The sequence below is a fragment of the Lygodium microphyllum genome, chromosome 10 (assembly GCF_053477565.2).
Source record: "Lygodium microphyllum isolate KBCC chromosome 10, Lygodium_microphyllum_v1.1.10, whole genome shotgun sequence".
In the NCBI taxonomy this organism is placed as follows: Eukaryota; Viridiplantae; Streptophyta; class Polypodiopsida; order Schizaeales; family Lygodiaceae; genus Lygodium; species Lygodium microphyllum.
This window is the reverse complement of record NC_141144.1, coordinates 121,054,577-121,080,053: the sequence shown is the minus strand read 5'-3', so window position 1 is coordinate 121,080,053 and position 25,477 is coordinate 121,054,577. Positions and strand designations below refer to the sequence as shown.

The following is a 25,477-nucleotide window of genomic DNA, read 5'->3' as shown; positions in this document are numbered from 1 at the left end:
AGGCCCAATCGTACTTCAAGTTCAAATCGTACACCTTGGACCATCACCATTCAGGCTCATCCAAGAGATCTTGGAGTGGCTTAAGGTTCGTCGCTGGATTGCAATCAACTTATTGGTAAGGTATCCTAGGATCTCCTGGAGCTCGCGTTTATTAATCAAGACTCAGAATGCATTCTGAGTGGGCCTCCCACATAGACTCCTGGTCATCATGCATATTGGCACTGAAGGCGTGTCGTTGAACCTGTCAGTTGCCTTGACGGTCTGTTCGTACTCCTCAATATCTGAGAACGATAGGTCGATGGTAGCAAGAACGTGCATCCAGTCTCACTCGTCCTCAGAGCATGGGATATGCTTGGTAAGAGCTCCATAGGATCCCTTGGTTTATCCATCACCCTTCAACATGGTGGAGATGGTGTCTAGGTCGACTGGCATAGTCTTCCAAGTGTCCATCTCTACTCTCACAGCTTCTATTCGATTGCCTAAGAAGATAAGACCATTGCCCCAGTCTTCTATGACTCTCGCATTGCGCATCTAGGGTTGGCCTAGCAAGATGTTATAGTCTACTCCCTTCATAACTATAAAACAGAATCCCCGCGATCTTCACTGGCCAATTTTTTAACACTCCGAACAGCTTCACCTTCATTCCATTTGTCAATGTGACGTTAAATCTAGCAATCTCGACAGGTGGGTTGCCCCAAGTTTGAAGTACCGCGTGACTTACCACACTCTCCTGCCCATGTGTCCAAGATTCCCTTCCTAGTGACGTCCCCCAGTGCTAAGGCTAGTAGGACTGCATGCATTTCCGTGCCTTCCCAAAAGGCGTTAACGTATAAGGATTTGGGCATGGAGTGCAGCGTCAGACTCGGTATTTGAGTTTCTGCATCATGCTCAGGTAAATCTATGGCAACTGGCTCATTTGGTTCTTCGAGCCACTACTTAAGCTCCTGTCATAGCATTGGGTGTTGCCTAAGCAAGTCGCCTAAGCTCAAAGTTACCAGAGTGGTCACTAGTGTATCGAGAAGGTTGCTAGTCACTCGTCTCTCTTTTAAGTCTGTGGTTCTTGGCCAATGGCCTTGATTAATTTGCCAACATGGGGTAGTCAAACTTTATCCAAGTGGCCCAGCTTGTGGTTCCCTCGTCTCTCTTGGTTTTGGTTGTGGGAGAGAGACTAGGGTGCCTATGCTTGAGAGATCGTCGATCTCATCCTCCATTATGGGCTCAGTGTCTTTTAGGTGCTCTTGGGCCTCCCCCACCCATTCTTTCACCTTCTTAATGGCTTCGAGTTGGCGCTTCGAGTTGGGGTACTCCCCAACCTTAGCACTTCCCTTTTCAACCATTTAAGGCGCCTACGTCTCTTCTTCTGTATCAATGGCTTTCCCTCCAATCGACAGAGTCATGGTGCTTTCGATTTTGAGGATGACCTTAGCATCTGGTCTTATTCCTTCATCTCCGACTCTTTTTTCCAACTGAGGTTGTGTCAAGGTTGTTAGGCGCTGGTAAGGATATGCCAACCTACTTTGTTTGTGCACGGGTCATGACATGCAACATAATAGATGTGGTCTCCCCATCGAGTGTCTCGACACCGAACAACCCCAATGGAACCGATGGCTCGTTTGTTGAACTTCAGGATGGTCTCCGCTTAGGGCAATTGACAAAGAGATGAGTGATTCCACACTCAACGCATCTCAGGTTAGCCTTATCTCTTTGCATGCTCTCCCTGTCGGGGCAGCGTAAAGAAATATGTCCTGGGTGATCGCAAGTCCAACACATGATTGGCTCTTGGGCTTGCCCTCCTAGGCCCCTACCTCTCCATCGTCCCAACACCATCACCGCTACTGGTCTATAGTCCATGAGGATATCATTGCCTTCCTCATCATATGACACGTATGGGCTTACATACGGCTCATCATTTCTTGGCTTGTCCACATAGTGCCAACAAAGGTGTGACAATTATTAGTGATAATGAAAATACAATCTCAATATCATGTTCTGAAGGTTTCTAGCTTGGGTAATATAAAAGATACAATATAGTTTCACAACCAATTGGCTTTGGATATAGCAATAAATCGTCACATACAAATAGTACACCTAAACTATCTAGGATTTGTATTTACTTTTATCCAAGGAAACCAAGGGAAATATGTCCAAAGCATCTAAGAGCATAAGAGCGAACCAAATAGGAACCAAATATCCCTAACAACCCAAGAAGGACAATAAGCAAGGAGGTATAGGGTGGGACATTCTCTAGGACTCCAACAAATGATATTTCCTAAAATCGCTAAAATTTTATATTGTATTTTCTAACTTTGATGGCTAGCTTGGCTAGCTTAATCATCAGTAAATGAACATCACAAGGGGTATTTCATTAGTGTCGAAGAGTCTCCTCACTCAACACAGTCCAGCTTAATCATCAGTAAATGAACATCACAAGGGGCATTTCATTAGTGTCCAAGAGTCTCCTCACTCAACACAGTCCACCTTTTATTTTTCCAACATTGCCTCCCTAAATCTAGGGTTTCAAATGCACATAACAATTGGGCCCTAATTGTCCTCTATAAATGTAGGCCTTATGAGGGTGATCACAATACAATGTGACATGTCTTTGATCAATATGCAAATTATGGCAAGCATGTTTGATATCAAGGCCTTGCAAACACCCATAACACAAGGATGCATTCATTCCATGTGATCTTTCTCATTGATGGTGCACATTCCATGTGTTCTTTCTCATTCATGGCCCATAATGTAAGGATCTGATCTACTGTGGAGTCTCCCTTGAATCCTACATGACTTGGAGCTTTGGATCTCTCTACAGACATTGGCCAAAGGGTAGCCACTAAGTTGCATTGGATCTTGATCTCTGCAATAGTGCCATGGCCAGCCACTTGAAAAGATCACATAAAGGGACTCTGAAGGGAGCCTCTCTTGCTTGGAAGCAATCATAAAAGAGATCAGTGTAAAGACCTATGAAAGAAAATGTGCTGATCTTGCATCCTGGAAGAGCAGAATTGCATGTCTGAACCATCCACAAACCCAAGAATCTAATCCAATCGAAGAGCTTGGGTATGATAGTTGAGTATGCCAAGATATTTGCCAACTATTAAAAAAACTTCCCATTTATTGCACTATATCAGTCTACATCTTGATACCTGCAATAGTGCCATGGCCAGCCACTTGAAAAGATCACATAAAGGCACTCTGAAGGGAGCCTCTCTTGCTTGGAAGCAATCATAAAAGAGATCAGTGTAAAGACCTATGAAAGAAAATGTGCTGATCTTGCATCCTGGAAGAGCAGAATTGCATGTCTGAACCATCCACAAACCCAAGAATCTAATCCAATCAAAGAGCTTGGGTATGATAGTTGAGTATGTCAAGATATTTGCCAACTATTAAAAAAACTTCCCATTTATTGCACTATATCAGTCTACATCTTGATACCTATCCAACCAGCAAGCACAATACTAGTCAAGATATGAAATGCTCCCAACTGCCACATTGTATAAACCTGTTGCAAGAAGAGGATGGTATATTGTGCTTTTGCAAAAATCTGACCTACTGGCAAAACACCCACAATACATCTCCAAAAGAAAACCCTTTGGTTAAAGGACTACTTTTCGATGCATCAAAGGTTTACAACTCACTATCTTTGGAGCTCACACATCCTCCAAAGATTACAGACATGCTCTCCTATCTAAGGGGGCACAATCAGCATTTCACAACAGTTAATGGGCTGTGATTAAACAAAGGATAAGTTACATATGGTTGCAGCATCTCTCTTAAGTGTTTGCCATAGCTCTATGATGCATGGCCAAATCCAAATCTTGAACAGCAACTGATATAAATGCATTTGGCATAATATCATTCCACATCACTAGTGTCATAAAAATTGTATATTAACATTAAAATGGACTAGACAACTTTGCTTCTTCCTTCAAGCCCCCAAGCTATAGGATCCAGATATGCAACAATCTCACTCTCACATAGCCTGCTATATCTCTAGTAGTTGCAAGGTGTATAACCTTTGTTTTATTTCTATTAAGTATGTATCTAACAAGAAAGGGTTTCTTTTGAATTCCCTGTTTTGTCCAACTCAAAAATGGAACCTGCAGATCAGCAGCCAGTGCTCACAACACTCAGTTGCAGGCAAAGTTGTGTTAGCATATGTTCAAAGTAATCGTTTTTTTTTTCACAAGCACCGCTGTAAAGACAAAATTTACAGAAGAAAAATGCAAGAAGATCATGCATCTCCAAGTCGAATAATGTTCCATACATCCAGCACACCAGGAGGTACTGCATTGTCAACTGCAGCTCGAACGGCTGTTTTTGCAACTGCTGTAACGTTAACAGGAGGTACGAGTAGTGATCCGATCACTGGGATCTGACTTGCACCCTTAGCATTTCGTAACACCTGTCAGCAAGTGCTCATGAGAAACTAGCCATGAGCAATAAGAAAGTCCAAAATAAAGAGCTCATGAGAACCCTAGCCATAAAGAATAAGAAAGTCCAAAATATATATGGAAAATACCATTTCAAGTGGGCCTCCCAAAATGCTAAGTGGAATCTTCATATTTCCAACATGGCGAGTTCCATGTATAAATCCAGGCCTCAAAATCACACCTGAAAAATGGCATCACTCTTCAATAGAAAAACAGAACAAAGCAGCATATAGACTCTGTAACTAGGAGAAGTATAATTTGTCTGTTGCAGATTCCTTTGTGAAATGCAGAAATGTGTTTTTTGACCAACATTTCGTCTGTCCGTTGACATAGCAATTTTGTCTGTTGCAGATTTCTTTGTGAAATGCAGAAATGTGTTTTTTTGAGCAACAATATGTCTGTCTGTTGACATAGCAATCAGTCAGCCTTCTGTTTTCAGTTCAATATTGTAAAGGATACCCCGATGGACAATTAAAGTATGCAGAAATACTATGAGAAAAAAGTTGCAGATCGTTCAACCAAAGTAATCCTTGTCGTTGCAAATGGTTCTTGGAGTGGAAATCCCATTCCCTTTTTCCACCTTCCATCTCATGGTCTCACAGCCCACCACCAATCAGCCCCACCCCTTCTCTCCAGGCCCTTCACTGCCCACCCTATATCTATCAGCCAAACACTGCCCAGTTGTCCTTCCTCTAGGCAACCACCTGCTACCCATCTCTAACCCCCTTCTCTCAACTTGTCACTCATTGGCACCATGCCTCTCCTCAAACCACCATCATCCAGCACTGACTTGCTACTTATTCAGATGAAATTTGATAGAGAAAACTTCTGGAAAGCTTTAAAGTTGAAAGAGGATGAAACACCACAAGCACCGAGAACTCTCCAACAAGATGTGAAAGAAAGGTCTACCAGACATTGTGAAAATCACTCTCCTAGTTATACAAATTCCCTGAAAAGAGTGTGCAACAGAGAGATTCTGGCAAGTAAAAGGTGGAGTACACTTGATTATAGTGTAGACACAGATTCGTGCTAAGGATTGCTCATTTGTTGTTGTTAGTGTTTCAAAAAGCAGGGCCTTGGAGCTTTAATTTTGATGGGAAGCCTCTCGTGTACAAAGCTGCCTAGGGGAGATCATCGATGTCTTTCAGTAGATTGTTAAGCGCATGCAAATACAAGGGGAGCAATCAATATGTGGATACCTTCTCTTTAGCTCCACTCCAAACATGCTTAAAGCATCATGAGAAGTGGGGGAAATTTGAATTCACTCAAGAATAAATAACAGGTCTGTGGATGGAAGGAGATCGACTATCAATCCAGCCATTTGTAATGATAGTAGCACTATTTCTCCTCCATCCTTTTCTTGTCCCTTGAGATGTTGCCTCAATGGTTACATTCTCCTTTTTAAACACTGTTATATAATGCTCATGAGGGTGGAGTATAAGATGGACTGAACTCAGCTATCACTCACACCATTCCTTGAGAATAAGAAGACTTGGTCACATTGAATGCAATGTGATCATGGTACAAGTAACTCGCCACCAGTGCATTAACAGCCCACCTCTCCTTCAATCCCATGTGCCCATAGATGTTCTTTGCATAGAGTTAGCCCTTGGAGGTGGTGTATTAAGAATGGCCAGAGTAAAAGAGCTAGAAAATGGGAGATTGTGAAGAAGAAGACGGAGATTTAGATGAGAAGTTGGAGGGAATAGTGAAGAAGAATAAATCCACATGCAAGAACCTTGGGGTTGGAGGAACCAGTGAAGAAAGATGAATTTACGTCGTACATGAATTTAGATGAGAAGTTGGAGGGAATAGTAAAGAAGAATAAACTTGCAAAAACCTTGGGGTTGGAGGAACCAGTGAAGAAAGATGAATTTACGTCGTACATGAATTTAGATGAGAAGTTGGAGGGAATAGTAAAGAAGAATAAACTCACATGCACAAACCTCGAGGTTGGAGCAAGCAGTGAAGAAAGTAAATTTACATGGACAAACCTTGGGGTTTGAGGAAATAGTGAAGAAAGATGAATTTACGTCATACATGCCAAATGTCGGGAGTCCAACTTGAAAGACCGCCAAATTGCTCTTTCTTGAAGCTCTCTCCTCTTTTTGAGAGGAATGGAAGAAGAACAGATTGTCTCTTGTCCAAGTTCATGGAAGAGAAGGACACAAACACAATTGGCAGTACCTAATTTATACTCGTTATTCCATTATCACAATAACATGTCTTACATCACCACCAATGGGCATGATTAAGGTGTTGATGTAGCCGTCATCCCAACATAACCACGCAATCTCCCTTGCTCTCTTGAAACTTGAAGCTCGAGGAAAAAAGAAGGGGGAGGAGAGTTGTGGATAGAGCTTTTTTGGAGATTTGGGGTGGGGGGGGAGAGAGAGAGCTATTGCACATGGTAACACCAGCTTTCATGCTCACTTTTCCACATCCTCCATTTTGGTGAATCGTTTGGTTTCTTCTTGGAGGCTCGCTCTTCAGAAGGCCTGCTAGCATCCTGGCAAGATAGTCTGGAGGCACATTTATTTCATTTGGAATTGTTGGCGGTGTCGTGGCTGCTCTCTTGGGACAAGAAACAAGAGGACAAGCCCAAGTTCAATTTATGGCACAATGCGTTTTTCTTCTGCTGCAAATGCCACTTGGATAAGTTGTGGGGGGCTGATGGCTTTCCATTCGGCCACGAGACTTCTCCGGATTCCTCGTGGATCGACTCATGGGGCTGGATTGAAAGGTGGTTGTAGCCTATGCAACCTTTTCCTTAGACCTGCACTTGACTTGAATTGCCCTTGGCAAGATTGGGAACTTGCTAGCCATTTTTGTCTTCAAATGGCTTCAGCTGACCAAGTGTATTATCTCTTGATTAAGGACAAGCATTGGCTGGTTACTAAAGTCAATGCAATTTGAGGCATGCATGAATCCAAGGCTTGGTGGAAAATGACAGTGATGTAAGGATGGTTAAACAAGGGGACCCCCTTCCAATACAAGGTCTTTCTTTGGAGAGTGATCATTGGTTGGCTTCCCCTTGCTTCAGCCCTTTCTAAGCGTTGAATCTCAAATGGCAATTGCTTTTTTATACATCCAGCATGGAATCTTTACATCATAGATTTATTTACTGCCCTTTGGCTAGGAAAATTTATGCTCCTCTAACAGATATTTAGCAAGTGGTTCATGGTCTATCGATGTGCCCTTTTGACTGGGTTTTTGCTGAGGCCAAATATCCCACCCCAGTGCACCCATATACAAAGGACTTGTTCCATTTTTTCAAATTTTGGGGCTATTGGAATAACTAGATCGCTTAGAATGCTTTCATCTTTGACTCTGCCACAGGCCTCAAAGGACACAAAGCCAAACTCAAGGGTCTTCTACACTGTAGTTAGATCTTGTGCAACATGTTGATCTTCTCCCTCGGGAGGATTTAGCTCCCTGGCCATGACTTTTTGTATCTTTCAAGTCATCTAACTTTTGTACATCTTCTCTGATTTGATATAATATAAATCACCCATTACAGAAAGAAAAAGAGAGAGCATGCTATATTCCAAATTATCTTGTGGGACAAAATAGGTACATCTAAAACATGTGATTACTATGAATGAAGCCAATGAGGTATCTCATGATCCTTTCTTTAACTTTTTATGCCATACTTATAAAACTTTCAAGTTTCTCCAATATATATTAAATGCCACATTTATGTTTGAGTCGTTTCTTAATTCTAGCGTTATGTTTTCATATGTTAATAAATTAAGCTCAAACCCTCTATATATGTGTATGACATGGTGTTCTCATTCTTGTTCCTCTTTTTCTAATAGCTTTTCTGGCTCCTTAGGTCGACCCATGTTTCCATGTCATTCTAACTATGCAATAGATGTAGCAAAGTTTCAAAACATCCAAGTCATGCAAAAGCACAACTCATCTTCATTTTGCCTCCACAAGAACTTGGAAAATGAGCCAACATAGAAGTCCGTTTTAAGCTTTAAAAAATAAGCATTTCATATTAGATCTTATTTAGCTCATTTACATTTAAACACCCCTAAACCTCAAACTTAAATGCTACAAAGAGCTTTTGTCCCATAAGCATTCCCACTGTCTAGTTGGTTCCTCATCTATAAATAGATGGTCTACTCACTCACTTAGCATCCCACGTCATTAAGTTCTAGCAGCCTCCACTCAGCCTTCACTTTCTAGTGGTTACATGCTCTTCTAAGACCTACTAGGTGAATGTTTTGCCGATAAATGCCTTCTCCCCATATGGAGGGCTCACAAAGATAGAGTCAACAATTACCTACATAGTTGCATGAGGGGTGGAGCATTGATCTCCAACACAACCCCCCCCCCCCCCCCAAAATGTTCATCCCCTTCATCTCAAAGGGGAACTACTCCTTTGGTCCAACACCAAGTCGATGAAGCTGTCGCTTCAAGGTACTCCTCCCAAGAGCTTTGGTAAAAATATCTACATAATTGTCTTTGGTATGACAATATTGAACTTCTACATATTTTATGCAAGTGTGGAGCACAGGGTTCCTTGCAATCACCATGCAAATCTGATTGTAACATAAAAACTTTGTAGGCTCTTTTGCACTACTCCTATATCTGCCAATAGCCTTCTTAACCATAAGGCCTTGTGTGCAAAAAAGCATGCTCCTTTGAACTCAACTTCAATCAAAGAAAGAGCAACTATAGGTTGCTTCTTGCTAATCCACAAGATGAGTCCAAATCCTAGTGAGAAGTAATAGCCTGTCACTGATCTCTTGCCATCTATGTCTCCTACCCAATTTTAGTCACAACAACCAATTAAGGTGCTCTCACCACCTCTAGCATATAATGTACCATATTCCAAAGTACCTACAATATACCTCAAAACACTTTCCTTGCCTCCAATGAGTTTCTTTTGGCTAATTAAAGAAGATGCTTAAAACACCTATAGCTTCACTAGTGTCTCGGCGTCTATTAAACAAGTAAAGGCGGCCTCCCATAAGTTTTCTAAAAAACTAACTATCAACAAATGCAGATGCATCTTCTTTTGAAAGCTTCAAGTTGACTTCAAATGGAGTAACCACTATCTTACACTAAGCCATGCCAAAAGGTTTTAGTAGTTCACTAGCATATTTCCTTTGAGATATGGTGATCATGTTGGGTTCTTGCCAAACTTCAATCCCCAAACAAAACTGCATAAGTCCACAATATGTCATCTCGAACTCACAACATAAAGCCTATTTGTTTGAGAAATCTTCTCATCATGATCTCGAGTAAGCATAGTTTTTCTCATATGGCAATCATATGTCATACATACGCAGGTATAAAAGTATGATTGGAGTATGATTCAAGCCGTGGGGCTGAGCTATACGTTACCCTAATTTCAATTTTAAAAAATAGTAAAAATATATCTAGAGTAACTAAGATAACAAGTTGAATGAAAAATTAGAATTTAGTATTCCAATGACGTTAGATTCTACAAAATAGTAAGTACTAGTAAGGCATTTAATGATCAAGACAGACCATTGATTTGCCAATGAAAATCGAGACTTTGATTTCCAATCATTTGAGTCAATATGCAATCAAAGCACCAATGGTAGGAGGCTGCTATATGATGCTATAGGTAGGCGACACCTTTTTTGGCAAGGTGCATCACGATTTATTTTAAGAGCGCCGGGCTCTCACCCGTGCAAATTGTAAAGGTAGATGAGCGGTAGGAAGGAAGCTAGGAAGATAGGAGAACAATGAAAAAAAAGGACCTAAGCCATGGCCGGCCATGTAAAAAGGGGATGACCGCCCAAGGAAAAGAAGATTTCGTATATAAAGTTTAAAAATTAAATGAGAGTTCATACTTTGGTGTGTGGCAAAGTGGACTCTTCCTCTTCTCTCCTTCTCTTATCTTCGCTTGCTTGCTTGTGAGTGCTCGAGGGACGAAGTGTATGAGTAAGTAAGGGAGTGAGTGTGTGAGTGTGTGAGGGTGAGGGATCTTGGAAGTGAAGCCCTCCACCATCTTCTCTCTTCTTCTTTTTCTTCTCTTTTCTTTTCTCATCTCGTGCGTGGCTATGGAGGATGGAGCTTGGAGGAAGAGGCTTGAGGATGCTTGAGCATACACGAATTGTGGAGCTATCGGAGTGCTTGCAAGAGGAAGCAACTCAATCGGGCATTAAGATAAGCTCACTACACTCGTAGAGATGGATAGTGCGTCGGCTATGTGAGAGATGGCCATTAGTGCTCGCTTGAAATGCTTGAGCAATAAGCGGTCCATGGATCTCGGTGGTTGAGCGTAAGCTCGCCTCTACATCAATACTACAAGAAAGAGCAAGAAAGAAAGAAACAGCAAGGAAAGAAAAAAAAGGATGACAACTCTCCCTCAAAAGAAGTTGCAAAGGCAAAGTTTGCATCTAGCGTGGTTATTGAAGAGCTCTTTGACACTGGAGAAATACTTGTTGCAACCTCATGTAATGATGTAGATATTATGGCAGCAACAGATGATATGCACATTACCAAAAAGAAGGTAATTTATGTTTTACTTTCCACTCACGATGGGCTGTCCTAATCATGGATAGTGGACGATGGTGCCTCTTTTCGTGTTACTTCCTCTTTGGAGTCATTTTCAAAATACACTGTAGGTTGCCTAGGCAAGGTTCACTTGGGAAACAACTATTATGTGAGATAGAGGGTGTAGGTACCATTCACTTGGCCCTTGAAAATGGCCAAAAACTAATTTTACAAGATGTCCGATATGTACCTGGCATAAAGAAAAAGTCTATTGTCAATTGGGCAGCTTGATACAAGAGGATATTTTACCACCTTTGGTGGTGGATCTTGGAAGATCCACAAGGGCTCTATGTTGATTGTTAAGGGCAGCAAAAAGGGACTGTGTACTATTTGCATTATAGAGCATTACCTTGCAAGTTCTTACTTATTGCTAAAGTTTATTCACATATAGAACTTTGGCACAAAAGACTTGGCCATATGAGCAAGAAAGGCCTTCAGGTTCTCTCCTCTTTAGAGAGATTTGATGTAAAAGGATCTGGTCTCGAATTTTGTAATGATTACATATATGAAAAACATGTGAAGTCTCCTTATTACTCTGGTGTCGCTAAAAAGTCCAATGCTCTTGATTTAGTACACTCTAATGTGTGTACTATTCATGTTAATTCACATGGGGATGCACAGTCCTTTGTCACTTTTATTGATGATTTCAGTAGAAAGTCATGGGTGTATGTGTTAAAGAGCAAAAAGGAAGTGTTGGATGCTTTTAAAAGGTTTCGTGCTTTTATTACCACACAGAAAGGACTTAAGTTAAAAGTTATAAGAACGGATAATGGGAGCGAGTATATCTCTAATGAGTTCAAAAACTTTTGTGAGATGCATGGCATTAAAAGGAAGTTGAGAACCCCTTACAATCTTGTATCAAATGGTATGGCTGAAAAATATAATCGCACACTTTGTGAGAAAGTCAAATGCATGCTATTCACAACTAATCTCCCACAGTAGTTCTAGGAAGAGGCTCTTAAAACTACAATTCATATATGCAATCGCTCTCCCAATCGTACATTGGAAAATGGCATTCGTAAAGAGGTTTTGTCTGGTAAACTTGCTTCATATGGCCATTTGCCTATCTTTGGTTATGATGCCTTTGTGCATATTCCTGTAGATCAAAGGACCAAACTAGACATGAAATCCATCAAGAGCATCTTCATGGGATATGGAGATGAGGGAGAGATGGGTTATAGAGTTTGGCTTCCTCAGGACAAGAAGATAGTGTGCAACCAAGATGTAGTATTTAATGAGGCAAAGTTGTTGAAACATGTTACACATGGTGACTTTGACAAAAAGAATGTCAAATTTCAACATGAACAGCCAGCGATTCAGCAACCATTAGCTGAAGATTCTATTCCTTTTGATACTGAAAATGAGCAACAACCTATTGTGCTACAGCCAGAAGATAATGGACAGCAAATAGATACATAAGATGAAATAGGACATTCAAGAAGGACATGCTGAAAATAGGTTACAGCAGCAAGAAAATGCTGAAAATCAGCCACCAGGTGATGGTGTGCACATACCTAAGGATGTAGACCCATTGCCTAACAATACAAATCATTGGGTAAGAAGGTCTACATATGTGAGAAGGCAACCACAGAGGTTTCAGCCATCTTTAGATTGATAAAGTTGAGCCTTTGACATTTAGAGAGACACAGTCATGTGAAAACAAGAGAAAGTGGGAGCTTACTATGCAGGAAGAGATGAAGTCTCTGTATGCAAATAACACATGGGAGCTTGTACCTTTGTCCAAGGATAGAAAAGCTATCCAAACACAACCATTGGATAAAAACGTTCAACCGTGGCATAATTGGTTAAGATTCTGTCGGAAGCTGGTGCTTTGGAATATTTTATCGTTGGGTTTACAAGGTGAAATGTATTAATGAGAAGCCCAAGTACAAGGCACATTTGGTTGCTAAGGGCTATACGCAGAAGGAAGGCATAGACTTCTAGGAGGTTTTTTCACTACTGGTGAAGATGACTACACTCCATCTTTTGTTTGCTCTCACTACATCCTTGGATTTAGAGTTGGATCTGATGGATGTGAAGACTGGTTTTTATAAGAATTTGCCGATTCTATGGGCAACGCCCAATGTAATTTGTGTGGTGTGGACACTTATTAAAGTATCAATGTAAGCTCTGTACACCTAGTGTCTTAGAAACTTAAAGTAGTGACACTAGGCTCTAGAGCAAGTTGCTGGAAGGCTGGTTAGGTCAACCCTTGGCCTAAACATAAGTTGCACTTTCACTTTATCTTTCATTCTAGTTAGAATTTGCCGATTCTATGGGCAGAGCCCAATGTAATTTGTGTGGTGTGGACACTTATTAAAGTGTCACTACTTTAAGTTTCTAAGCCACTAGGTGTACACACCTTACATTACTAGGCTCTAGAGTCAAATAAACCTAACTCTAGTTAGTTGATGGAAGGCTAGTTAGGTCAACCCTTGACCTAAACATAAGTTATACTTTCACTCTATCTTTCATTCTAGCAAGTACACTCTACTTTTCTTTGCTTCAGCTCACTCTCTCGCTGTCATTGTCTCTCCTCTCTCTCTCCATAGCTGGCTGCCATTTTCCAACATTTGGTATCGGAGTAGCTCGTATGCGCAGATTCCGTTCAACCACCGTCAACCGGTGCCATCCCGCCCAAGGTCCTACTGCTGCCAGCTTGGTTCTTAGCTCGAGGAAGAGTTTTCAGCTGCTGTGAGGTGCTGCTGAAGTGGAGGAGGAGCTGTAGCTGAACCGTCCAGAATTGTCCAGTTCAGCCATCAGCTCTAAAAATCTGTCCATTTGCTCCAGATCTGTCCAGATCAGTCATCTGCTCCAAATCTGCTGTTTTCGGCCTGCGTGCAGCCCTGCATGCAGTCCAATGCGCAGTCCCACACACAGCCCGGCACGCAGCCCAAGGAGCTACTGGTTTGGAAGAACTGCTGCTGTTTTCAGCTCTGCCCGCCATTTTCTCAGTCCTGCCTGCCAATTTCTGCAAACCCTAAAGAGTGCAAAAACCCTAATTTTCAGATTTGGGGTTTTCTCGAAATTTCTGGAATTTCCAGTCTATTTCAGCCATCTCTTCTCGAATCTCAGCTCGTGCTGCCCAAAAATTTGGGGCTCTTGCTAATATTTGCTCCCGGAGTTCAAATTGACAACCAATTCGAAGAAATTTCTCAATATCTTGGACATTCCCACCAAAAATTTGGGGCTTTTGCCCGATTGGAGGCCCTTTGCGCAAATTGTTACCAAACTCATAGACATTGAGCAATTCCTTCCACATTGGCTCAAGAAAATTTGGGCCTTTTCAGTTTTTTGGATCCGGCATGCATCGCGAGGCAAATTTCAGCTGCTATTCACTGCTGACACACATCCCGAGGTGACATTTCTGCAGAAATTCCAGCTATAAGGTACGAATTTCTTCAATTTCTTCGAAATTTTAGACAAAAATTTGGGGCTTTTGCCCGACACACACTCAAAGGCAAGCAACAAGTAGTACAACAGCATTTATTGCTATTACAATCAGATTGGGCAAAGAAATTTCGAAAAATTCAGTAAATTTTGGTAAAAATCAACATTAAGTTGCTGTATTTTGTACTTTTGTGGGCACACATTTCGAGGCGGGTGTGGTACAACAATATTGTGATGTAATTTACTGTCTCAATGCTGATTTGGGTAGCATTGTGCACACTTTGGCATTTGAGTGACAGTTTGGTACTTGTTTCTTAATCCCATGGGGGATTTTGGTACTCCGAGGAGGATACTCTATACTTCAGCACTGAAGTATTTGGCTGTAGTTTTTTGTCTATCATTGACAGCATGGCACGTCAGGGGAATAATGATCAGAGCAACATCCTCGATGTCCTCACTCAAGAGGACAAACTTGATGGCTCAAACTACCCACTGTGGAGTTTTATGGTCCGTAACCTTCTTGTGGCGAAGGACTTGTAAAACTATGTTACAAGTGATTTGCAGCGGCTAGCAAGTCTTGCACCTCAAACACCTCAATGTAACACTCCAGGACAGGTTGCTGGTGCTGCTGATGGTGATATCGGTGCTGCTACTGCTGCTGCCCCTCCTCTCCCTCCTACTAAGGATCAGAGAAAATAGGACTCAAAAGATACACAGGCACTTTCTTTGATTGCCTTGTCAGTGAAAAGAGCAATTATTCCGCACATTCAGTCTTGTAAGACCTCAAAATCAGCATGGGATGTACTTGAACATATGTTTGCAGCACACAATGAGGCCAGGATATCCTATCTCCCCAGAGAGTTGGCCAATGTGACCATGGATGAAGGTGATAGCATGACAGAGCACCTTACTCACATACAGGATTTGCATGAGCAGCTACTCAATGTTGATGAGTTCATTCAAGATGCTGACTTGGTTTTCACACCTCTTTGATATTGTCTTTGAGAGAAAGGGGGGGGAGCAGCCCCTTATATTTGTGGAGTTGCAAGGGCTCTTGCTGCAAGAGGAACAAATTTGGAAGAAGGTTGCATTGCGTTCAGGTGATGTGGCTATGCTTTCCAAGTTCAAAGGCAAAGGAAAAGTCAAGCAACATCATAGTGACAGGAAACGGCCGGAACGGCCCCCCGGCACGTGGAATCGCCGTCCCCGGAATGTATCCGTCATGGACCGCGTTTCCAAATGATGGAACGTTCCCTGTCCCGTTTCAGACAGGGAACGCAGCAGGGAACGCGCTCCCTGTCTGAAACGGGACAGGGAACGCCACGTGGTAAAACTTACCTGCGCCCGGTCGCGTCTTGCTTTCGCCTGCATCCTGCCCCCAGCCACCTTCATTCTCTTCCTTCTTCTTCTTTCTTCTCTTCCTTCTCTTCCCTCTCTTCCTTCTTCTTCTTTCTCTTCTTTCTCCTCCCACCTCCAACCTCTTCCTTCTCTTCCTTCTTCTTTTTTCTCTTCTTTCTCTTTCTTCTCTTCCTTCTCTAGGTTTGGCGTTCCCGTTCCTACTTCATGAATTTAGATTTTTTAAATGCCGTTCCCGTTCCCACATCCCCGTTCCCTAGGTTTGGCGTTCCCGTCCCCGTCCCCGTTCCCGTTCCCCGTTCTCGTTCCCCGTTTCATGTTTCTATGAGCAACATGTTAAAAATCAGCAAAAGGGTGATGCTGGACAGCCATCAAATAAGGTTGTCTAAGACACAGAAAAGACTAAAAGGAAGGGGAAATGCCATTATTGCAAGAAGCCCGGTCATTATATCGATGAATGCAGAAAGAGATTGGCCAAAGAGAAGAAAAAGAACTCCGGTTTGGTTATCCAAGAAACATCATCCAATAAATCTACTGATGATGATACTTCAGTCAACTTTGTAGAGGAGGACTATGCATTTCTCACATGCAATTATGATTCTTCAATGGCTGATTCAACATTTAATGCTGCTGAAATGCAACAAACATGGTATTTTGACAGCGGGACGTCAAAGCACATTACTTCCAAGAAGTGTTTGTTTAGCTCTTTGCATTCAGCCCCTACTGGGAAGCGTGTTACATGTGCGGACAACAGCAATTATGATGTATGTGGCATTGGGACAGTCACTATTACTGCTGCAGATGGTTATGATTTCATGCTTCTAGATATCTTGTTTGTACCTAGCATTACAAAGAACTTGTTGCCTATCTCTGATTTTAATAAGCATGGCTTTCAAGTCATCTTTGAGGATGACAAATGCATTGTTAGAGACAGAGAGATGGATTATGCACTTAGGCTGTCCAACACCCTGCATAAGGGTCGATTTTTGTTGGATACATATGACACACAATCTCATGATGCTTTAGCAGTCACTACTCTTTTGTCCACTATGCAAAATGCGGAGCTATGGCATACCTACTATGGACACATGAGCTTTGGGAGTTTGATGACCCTTCAAAGGTGTCATATGGTAGATGGGCTGAATGCAAAATCCTATGTGTTCATGCATTTCAAACATCTTGTTGCAAAGCTTGAAGCTGAAACTGACTTAAAATTGCAAACACTTTGCACAGATAGAGGGCAGGAGTACATGTCTCGTGCTTTTGAGACATATTTGCTTAATCATGGCATTACGCATCAAGCCACTGTTAGAATGACTCCTCAACAAAATGGTGTTGTTGAAAGGAAGAATCAAACTCTTATGGAGATGACTCGTAGTATGCTAAAAAGCAAGGGGCTACCTCATAAATTTTGGCTAGAGGGCCTTCAGTGTGCAAATCATGTGTTGAATCGTGCACCCACTAAGGCACTGAAGACGATCACACCGTTCGAAGCTTGGCATGGTAGGAAACCCAAAGTAGACTACTTTCGAGTGTTTGGTTGCATAGCCTATGCACATGTTCCCAAAGAGCTTTGTCGGAAGCTTGATGACAAGGCTGTAAAATGCATATTTATTGGCTACAATTCAGTGAGCAAGGGCTATCACTTGTATAACCCAAGCAGTCAGTAGGGATGTCCTATATGCTGAGAATGTTGCATTTTCACATGATCAGTTTCAAATGTCAGCCACCCATGACATTGGTGATGTCTCTGAGGGTCTTTTGCCACTTACTTTGGAGTTTGTGCATGCTGTAAATTGCAGGGTAGACTCAATACAGCAAGCTGTTGCTGCACCATATGCTCCCAAACAGCGGGGTATCGAATGATGGTTTGCCATATGCAATGAAAATGTTGCATTTTCACATTATCAGTTTCAAGAGATGGCAGCAGTCTCTTGCCTGACACTAGATACTGAAACATAGGCTGATCATGTGCTATGATGACACAACAGATGGAGATCTCCAAACAGCAAGGCAATTGCTGAAAACAGACACCTAGTGCTAGATAGTGATGGACTGTAGACAGTGATGGTTGTGGTTGGACAGCAGTTGGTAGGTGGCTAATGGCTGAAATGTGCACGTTAGAGTGAGAAACCTACACAAAAGGATAAGGCTGAATGGTGGGCATCCCATCTATTTATAGATATTGAAGGGTGCCCCAAAAAATTAGGGCTTTGGGGGACTACTAAAACTCTCTGGCGCACCAAATTTGCGTTTTTCATTAATTAAGCGTGTTTTGGGCTGTTTAAAAATTCGCTAATCAGCTGTAAAGCATGTTTTAGCTCAACACCACCAGCAACATATCCATAAATGTTTCACCATAAGTGTACCTTCCGATGCTTGTTGTAAATGCACTCAACTAATCACAATTTCAGCAATATGTAACTTCGCTGACTTGCACACAAGTGCCTCGGACCCACCTCCTCAAGGGAGTTGATGGTATCCCAGCAATGGAACCATGATACCTATCTTCTTTCTTGGCAAGGGTGGTGATAATCTGATTTAACTCAAAATTACGGCAAGCATTCAATACACAAATCTAAAAATACAACTTTACCACTTAATCTTAGACAGCCAACACTCAATTGGCCCCAACAACTCGCACAATGGATATAAGCTGATCTACTTCAATCCTCAACAAATTGGCTATCATAAAATGACCAGCACTGCTTGGGCACAATTTGCCCCTTTATTGTACAACAATCCAAACTCAGATTGGATCACAATCTCTTGCATGCAAACCACAATAATTAGTGAATGGACCATCCCTTGGTTCAGCTGCAAATCTCTTTGCCTTCAGCTACAACACAAGTGTTGGCTCTTCAGTAATCAGGCACAGATCCTGAGGCGGTTGTGAAAACCCTAATTTCTGCTATAAATCAAGTTTTCAATAGCAATTTCTGCAATTGCTCTTCACCCCAAGCTGGAATTGGCTGAGAATTGCTAAGGGCCAATTGATAGAAAAGAGAGAAAATCAGCTGAAAAGAGTATCTTTCAAGCGATAGCTCTGATGGCAATTCTAATAGTGCCAAGAGCTCATCCGACAGCTCCTAAGCTCCTTCCTCCTTCCTTGGTCTCTGAATGCTGAAATGACCCTCACTTAACTACCCCCCAAGCAGCTCTCTTATAGTTTGCATAGAAAGTTTTGACAAGTGACAGCCTATTTTTCCACTTGGTAGCTTTCCCAAAGTAATTTTCAGCTTCAATCAGTTAGTTTTTAAAATTTTAATTTCTAAAGATTAATTAATTAGACATTTGACCTTATCCAAGAACTAGCTAGTGCCCATTCACATTAATCCTACTAAACCCCATGGAACATTTAATGTCCCAACATTAATTGACCTTGGACTTAGCAGTAATTTCTTAATTAATGCCTACTCCCTCTAATGTCACCGCTCGATATTTAATGGCCCAATTAATAGCATAGACCCAAACTGACATCAAGCACCCACAAGTACATGTCCAACATTACTTTCTACACCTTTTGCCAATGTCACTCATTGATCACCAGGGTTACTAAAGTCTCATTGTCACCTAACTGACTTGCATTTCAGATGTGCACAACTTAATAATGTCAAATCTAACTCTCATGAGGGCATGTATTTTTCAAACCTCACTTAACATGTGGATTAATTTTTAATCACGTGATTAAGTAAATGTTGCACATGTGAGGTGCAACTAGGATTAAAGTAAATTTATGAGTCTGGAACCCAAAGAAATCACGAGATGTCAAACACAAAAGCTACTATAAGTTATGCTGCATAGATACTTGGTGCAATCTAGTACCAATTGTTGGCCTAGGTCATTCATTTGGCCATAAGTGTCAGTTGGTGACACTAGAGAAGTGGCGTTTAATGATACCTAACGCCAATCTGATGGTCAAAGATCACGTAGAGACACTTGGGAATGGAAGTTGCCTAGTCAATTTAATTATTGGCTAGTCAGATTATTTTTCACGGCACCGAAACAATTATTAGATTAATTTTCAGTTTTAAAGACTGAAAATTAATATTTAAGCATAGAAAATGCTAGGAAAACCATTTGGGAAGGCTGCCACATGTCAAAAATGCCCATGCAAGACTGAAAAACGTCTTTAGAGGCTGGAGAGAGGCATTTTTAGTGTATTCAATCTACAAGAGAGAGAGAGGAGATGTTGTCGGTCTGATTTACAGCCATTGGAGGACCTTTTGAGGCAGCCAAGGGCAAGAGAAGACCAATCAACAGCACGTGACAGCATCTACAGACTGTTGATATGGGGCAGCAGCAGTAAATGACTGATTTTCTTCAGTTCTTTGCATCTACAAGCTGTTGTGGAAGAGCAGTAACTGCAATTGACTGATTTTCAATCATTCTTCGTGAAAAAACTCTAAATTTTCTCTCTCTACAGCTTTCCCTCTCATCTCCCAACCATTTCACAGCCTTGCTTCGAAGATCTCAGCATTTGGACCCTTGGAGGCTAAGAAATTTTAGATTTCTCTACAATAAACCCTAATCTGCAGCAACAGAAATTAGGGTTTAGCAGCAACCTTGGGAGCGTGGAGCGTGCCAGAAATTGGAAGCTCAAGGCACCTTGATTAGGTGGGCCCAAGGCACCTAATTGTAAGCCAAAGCTTTGTGCTAGTGCTGATTTTTACTCTCAGCTGAGAAATTACAGCAATATGTCTTCGTACAGTGAGATGGATTCAAGCAACGATGATGTCTCTCAGTATGAACGTTCACATGGGAATGAAGGAAATGCAATGCTTGACCTTGGACAAGGCTCAGACCATGGACAGCAAGCTGAAAATGTTGCTATTGGGCAAGATAAATGGCCTTTAGGGCATAAGGAGGCTCATGGCCAACAAAGTGAAGAGGAATATGATGACTAGTTCAAGAATCGGACGAGGACAGCAACAAATCTCTTTGCTGAATTGGCAAAGGATCCTCAATTTACCCGATTTTTGAATGCTCCAAAGAAGGACAGCAAAGGCAAAAAGAAGAAGACGTCTTCTACACCTTCGGGACAGCAAGATGTACCAAAGATAATGCCAAACCCTTCATTTGAAGTTCCCAAAGATGCTAATGAAATAAAACACTTGGTACCTACGGGGCAAGGAATGCAAGTGCAAGGCCATCAGGAAAGTGCCAATCCAATGGATTTTGGACAGCCAGGGGCATGCATGCTATGATGAGGCAGCCAGGATATTTTGGTGAAAGCACGATTTTTCATGCTATGGTTGGAGAAGGACCACATACGAGAATGTATGGCACAAATCCCTATGGTATCCAACAACCAATGCATGGTGTGCAAGGCCCAATGTATTCGTGCATGGCTGAAAATATGCAAAACCCTATGTATGGCTAGCATGTTTGGTATTGCATCTGCACCCCTCAATGCTTATGGGGCTCAAGGAATGAATGTTAGTCATGCAAATGCTCCATTTGGCATTGGTTTTGATATAAATTCAGCAAATGCACCCTTTTTGCAGCAGCCGTGTATGACAACTTGACACCCAAAGGGGCAGCAAAAGGCTATGATGAGGATGGAAAAGGAGTGAAGTTTGAGTCCTTCGACAATGTACAAGATAGGCTTAAAGCTTTGACTTTCATTCAGCAATTTGATGCAACCTATTCAGGGGGGGAACTTTACGGAGTTCTCAAAGATTCGAAAGGCAACCAGTTTCTTGAAAGGGAATGCATTACAGTGGTGGTTCACTCTTTTGATGCAAGGTAGAGCACCGTCAACATGGGTACAATTCAAGCAAATGTTTGCATCGAATTGGTTGACAAGTACCTTTGAGGTGGACATCATGACAGCTTGGAATAAGCTGGATGCTAAGGAATGTAAGAATTTGGAGCAATATAATGGGAAGTTTTGGGATGCATTGCTGCCTATTACTTCTTATCGCCCCGTACCCCTTCATGAGCAAGTGGAAAAATATGTTTGTGGGCTGCCCAAAGGAATCAGGGATTTTTGCATTAAATCCACCGTGTCTAGCATGTCTCAACTTATTGAGACTGCTACTACAGTCGATGCTTTGCTGCGTGGGAAGGATTCAGGCTCCCTAGAGAGAGGGGAGAAGCCGAATAAAAAGTTGTTTTAAGGCTGAGAAAAGGGGTAGATCTGAAAATCAGCCTGAAAAGAGGCCAAAACAACAAAGAAAGGGCTCGAAAACATTGGCACAACATAGGGAATTGATGGCTGCAAATAAATGTTTAATTTGTGAACAGGAGGGTCACATTGCAAGGGACCGTCCCTATAGGCAACAAGCTGGAAAATCAGAAAATGAGGGAGATTCTAAAGGAAAGAAGCCTAAAACATCAATGGGATTAGTGCTCGATGTTGTTAGTGATCATCCCAATAAAAATGCTACTGAGTTGTGCAGAGCATGGGGAAAAATTAGGAATCAACATGCATTGATTTTCTTTGATAATGGTGCATGAGCCAACTTCATCTTTGTTGACATGGCCGCCCGTCTAGGCATCAAAGAGGATGAGATGGGACCCATGGGGGAAGTTGGAATGGCATGTAAAGGCCATGCAAAGCCTGTCACACCGCTCATTGAAAAGCTTCGGTTGCGCATACAAGGATATATGGACGGCAAAGAGTTCTTCATTGCTCCACTTGAGGATTGTGATGTATTGCTTGGTATGCCATGGTGTCACCATATGCATGTATTGATTGATTCTCATGCAAAAAATATCACTATTCAGCATAGGAGAAAGATACTCACACTTCATATAAAGTCGAAAGGTGAATCTATCCCTATTGTATCTGTAGCTACCATTTCCAAAGTAATGAAAAATCATTTTTCAGCGTACTTGGTTTTTACTAAGGATAAAGATGATAGTGAGAATGTTGGGAACATGTCTAAGTTAGAGAAGGATCGCATGTCATTTCTGAAAATGTATACTGAATGCTTCTCTCAATCACTTCCAAGGTAGCTACCGCCGAAAAGGCCAGAAGATCATGGCATAGATCTTATCCCTAGAAGTAGCCCACCTAATAAGCCACCATACAGAGTCAGTGCAGCCTAACAGGAGGAGATTATGAGTCAGGTAAATGAGCTGTTAGAAAAAGGTTTGATTCAGCCCAGCTCATCTCCTTTTTGTTCTCCAGTGCTTTTGGTGCAGAAAAAAGAATGGTTCATGGCATAGTGCATTGATTATCATGCTTTGAACAAGATCACAATAAAGAATCGCTTTCCGATTCCTCGGATCGATGATGTTATGGATAGATTGCAAGGGGCAGCCATATTTAGCCGTATAGATTTGAAAAGTGGGTATCATCAGATATGCATTAGACCAGAAGATGTGCCTAAGACAGCTTTTAGGACATATTTTGGATTGCATGAGTTTCTTGTTATATGCCTTTTGGACTTACGAATGCTCTAGCCACTTTTAATTGGATGATGGATCGTATCTTCAAGGCACATAGAGGATTTGTGGGCACTTTCTTTGATGACATGATTGTTTATTCAAAGAACAAGGCAGAGCATAGAAGACACTTGGATATTGTGTTCAATGAACTGCATGATCATAGGCTGGTTATCAATGACAAGAAAAGTGAATTCTTCTTGCATGAAATCCACTTTTTGGGACATATTATATTGGCTGATGGTATTCCCATGGACCCTGCAAAGGTTGAAGCAATACGATCATGGCCACCTTTGAGGAATGTGCATGAGATTTGCAGCTTCTTGGGTTTATGTTCTTACTACAGAAAGTATGTACGTGGGTTTACTGAAATTCCATCTCCATTGCATGCCTTGCAAAAGAAGGTAAAGCCATTTAGATGGACAGCTATGGAAATTTCAACATTTGAAAAGCTCAAGAAAAAGATGACTTCAGATCCTGTGCTTGTGTTGCTCAATCTAAGAAAGTCATTCATAGTTCAATGTGATGCATATGGTAACAGCATTGGGACTGTTCTTATCCAAGACAGCCGAGTTGTGGCTTATGAGAGCCGAATTCTCCACGGTGCAAAAAAGAATTTGCAAGTCTATGAGAAAGAGCTCTTAGCTGTAACTCATGCATTGTCTACGTGGAAACATTATTTGTTGGGGGCTGATTTTACAGTGCAAACAGACCATCAAACTTTGAGGTACTTTCTGATGCAGACAAAGTTGTCAGAGAAGCATATGAGATGGGCAAATTTTCTCTCTATGTTTCATTTTCAAATTGTACATATTGATGGTAAAAAGAATGTTGTGGCTGATGCACTGTCACGTAAGCCACAAATTTCAGCTGTTAGCATGGTTTTGTTGGGAATAAAGGCCTCGTGCATTTAAATGTGCTCAGGTGTGAACACACCCTTAGTACTAGTACTTACACATATATATCTATCTAAAAACCTAAAGGTACACTCTCGTCATTGTATCTACAAACGTGCTCACTCTCTACTCTGCTCTATCTCACTCTTTCTATCTCTCACTGTGCGTAACGACTGTCTGTCTCAATCTCCGTGCCTAACCCATCACTACAAACTGGTATCAGAGCAAGCAAGAGACAACTCAACAGTTGCAAGATTCTCAGGTGGACTCGATGAGCAAGAGTTGTCACAGTCGAGCAGTCGGCCGTGGCAGGCAAGCTCGTGAGCAAAAGAGAGAATCGATTACTTCAGAATACGAAGGGCAGCAGCAGTCGACTGGAGCAGGCGACTGCAGTTGACGAGGACCAACGGACAGCGGGCAGCGCGTAACGAGGCAGCAATCGCGGCGACTAGTCCACTGGTCCAACAGGTGGACGGACCAACGGGGCTCACGGCTCAAGGATAGCGACCAATAGGCGACTTCAACAAGGCGCGCAACGGATAGGACCAACGGGCGAGGACAGTCCTGACGGGTCAACGGACCGTCATCTAAAATTCTTTTTTTCAAATTTTTTCTTAACTCCTCCCTCTAACCAACGTTCGTGCGCATAAGCACAAAACTCAGAATTGTGACGGAAATTTGGGGCTTTTTCCGAAATTGAGGATCTCAACACAAAATTGGACAATCTGACTCAGAATTTGCAAAGTCAGTGCACATTTGCCCTGGAATTTTGGGATCTTTCACATTTTAGTGAAATTCTTTCAATTTCACTCAAATTAGTGCACACAGGACTTGGAAAACTTGGGGATTCGTCTAGATTTGGTGCGAGCAAGATGCAATAGTGATATTTGTCTCAAAAATTGCAAGAACTTGTGACTTTGTCCCCGACATTTGGGGCTTTTCATGTACATGCACAAATTGGGCTGAAATTTACCCAATTTCTCAACATTGATGCACATTGGACCCCATGCGATTTGGGGCTTTTGCAGTTTGGGAAAAATCTTTGCAACATTTGATCAGTTTATGTACATGCGGTTGAATTCCACGCAATTTGGACATCAACACTTGGTAAAATTTTGGGGTTTTGCTGAAATTGCTCTATCTTGGCAAAATTGGCATGTTCTATCATGACAGAGAAAATGCAAATGTATGGTTGATGCTTTGAGCACAAAAATTTTAGAGCTTTTGACTGTTCGAGTCAAATTTTATGCCCGTGGGTACATGTACAACAGAAATTGCAGCTAAAATTTGGGATTCCTCATGTAATGTGATGTATATGCCGCCCTTGTAACAGTTGTAATCAGTTGTGGAATGCTGTAGCACATGGTTTGGTGCTTCTGAAAATTTGTTTACAGATCTTACATCTGTGTTTCTACGTGATCATTTATTGCTGCTTGGTACTTGTTTGTACCTTGGTCACTTGGG

General features: G+C 41.8%; 1 protein-coding gene across 1 annotated transcript in view; it reads right to left on the bottom strand.

Moving 5' to 3' along the window:
* Positions 1-3,714: 3,714 nt before the first annotated feature.
* Positions 3,715-25,477, bottom strand: part of LOC148030502 (NAD(P)-binding Rossmann-fold superfamily protein) — a 117,331-nt gene continuing 95,568 nt past the window's right edge. Inside the window, exons 9-10 of the mRNA XM_087686846.1 lie at positions 4,526-4,617; positions 3,715-4,408 (exon numbers count right to left, since the gene is read on the bottom strand). Of these exons, the coding sequence (XP_087542972.1) occupies positions 4,238-4,408; positions 4,526-4,617 (263 nt within the window). The 3' untranslated portion in view covers positions 3,715-4,237. The remainder of the gene's footprint in view (positions 4,409-4,525; positions 4,618-25,477) is intronic.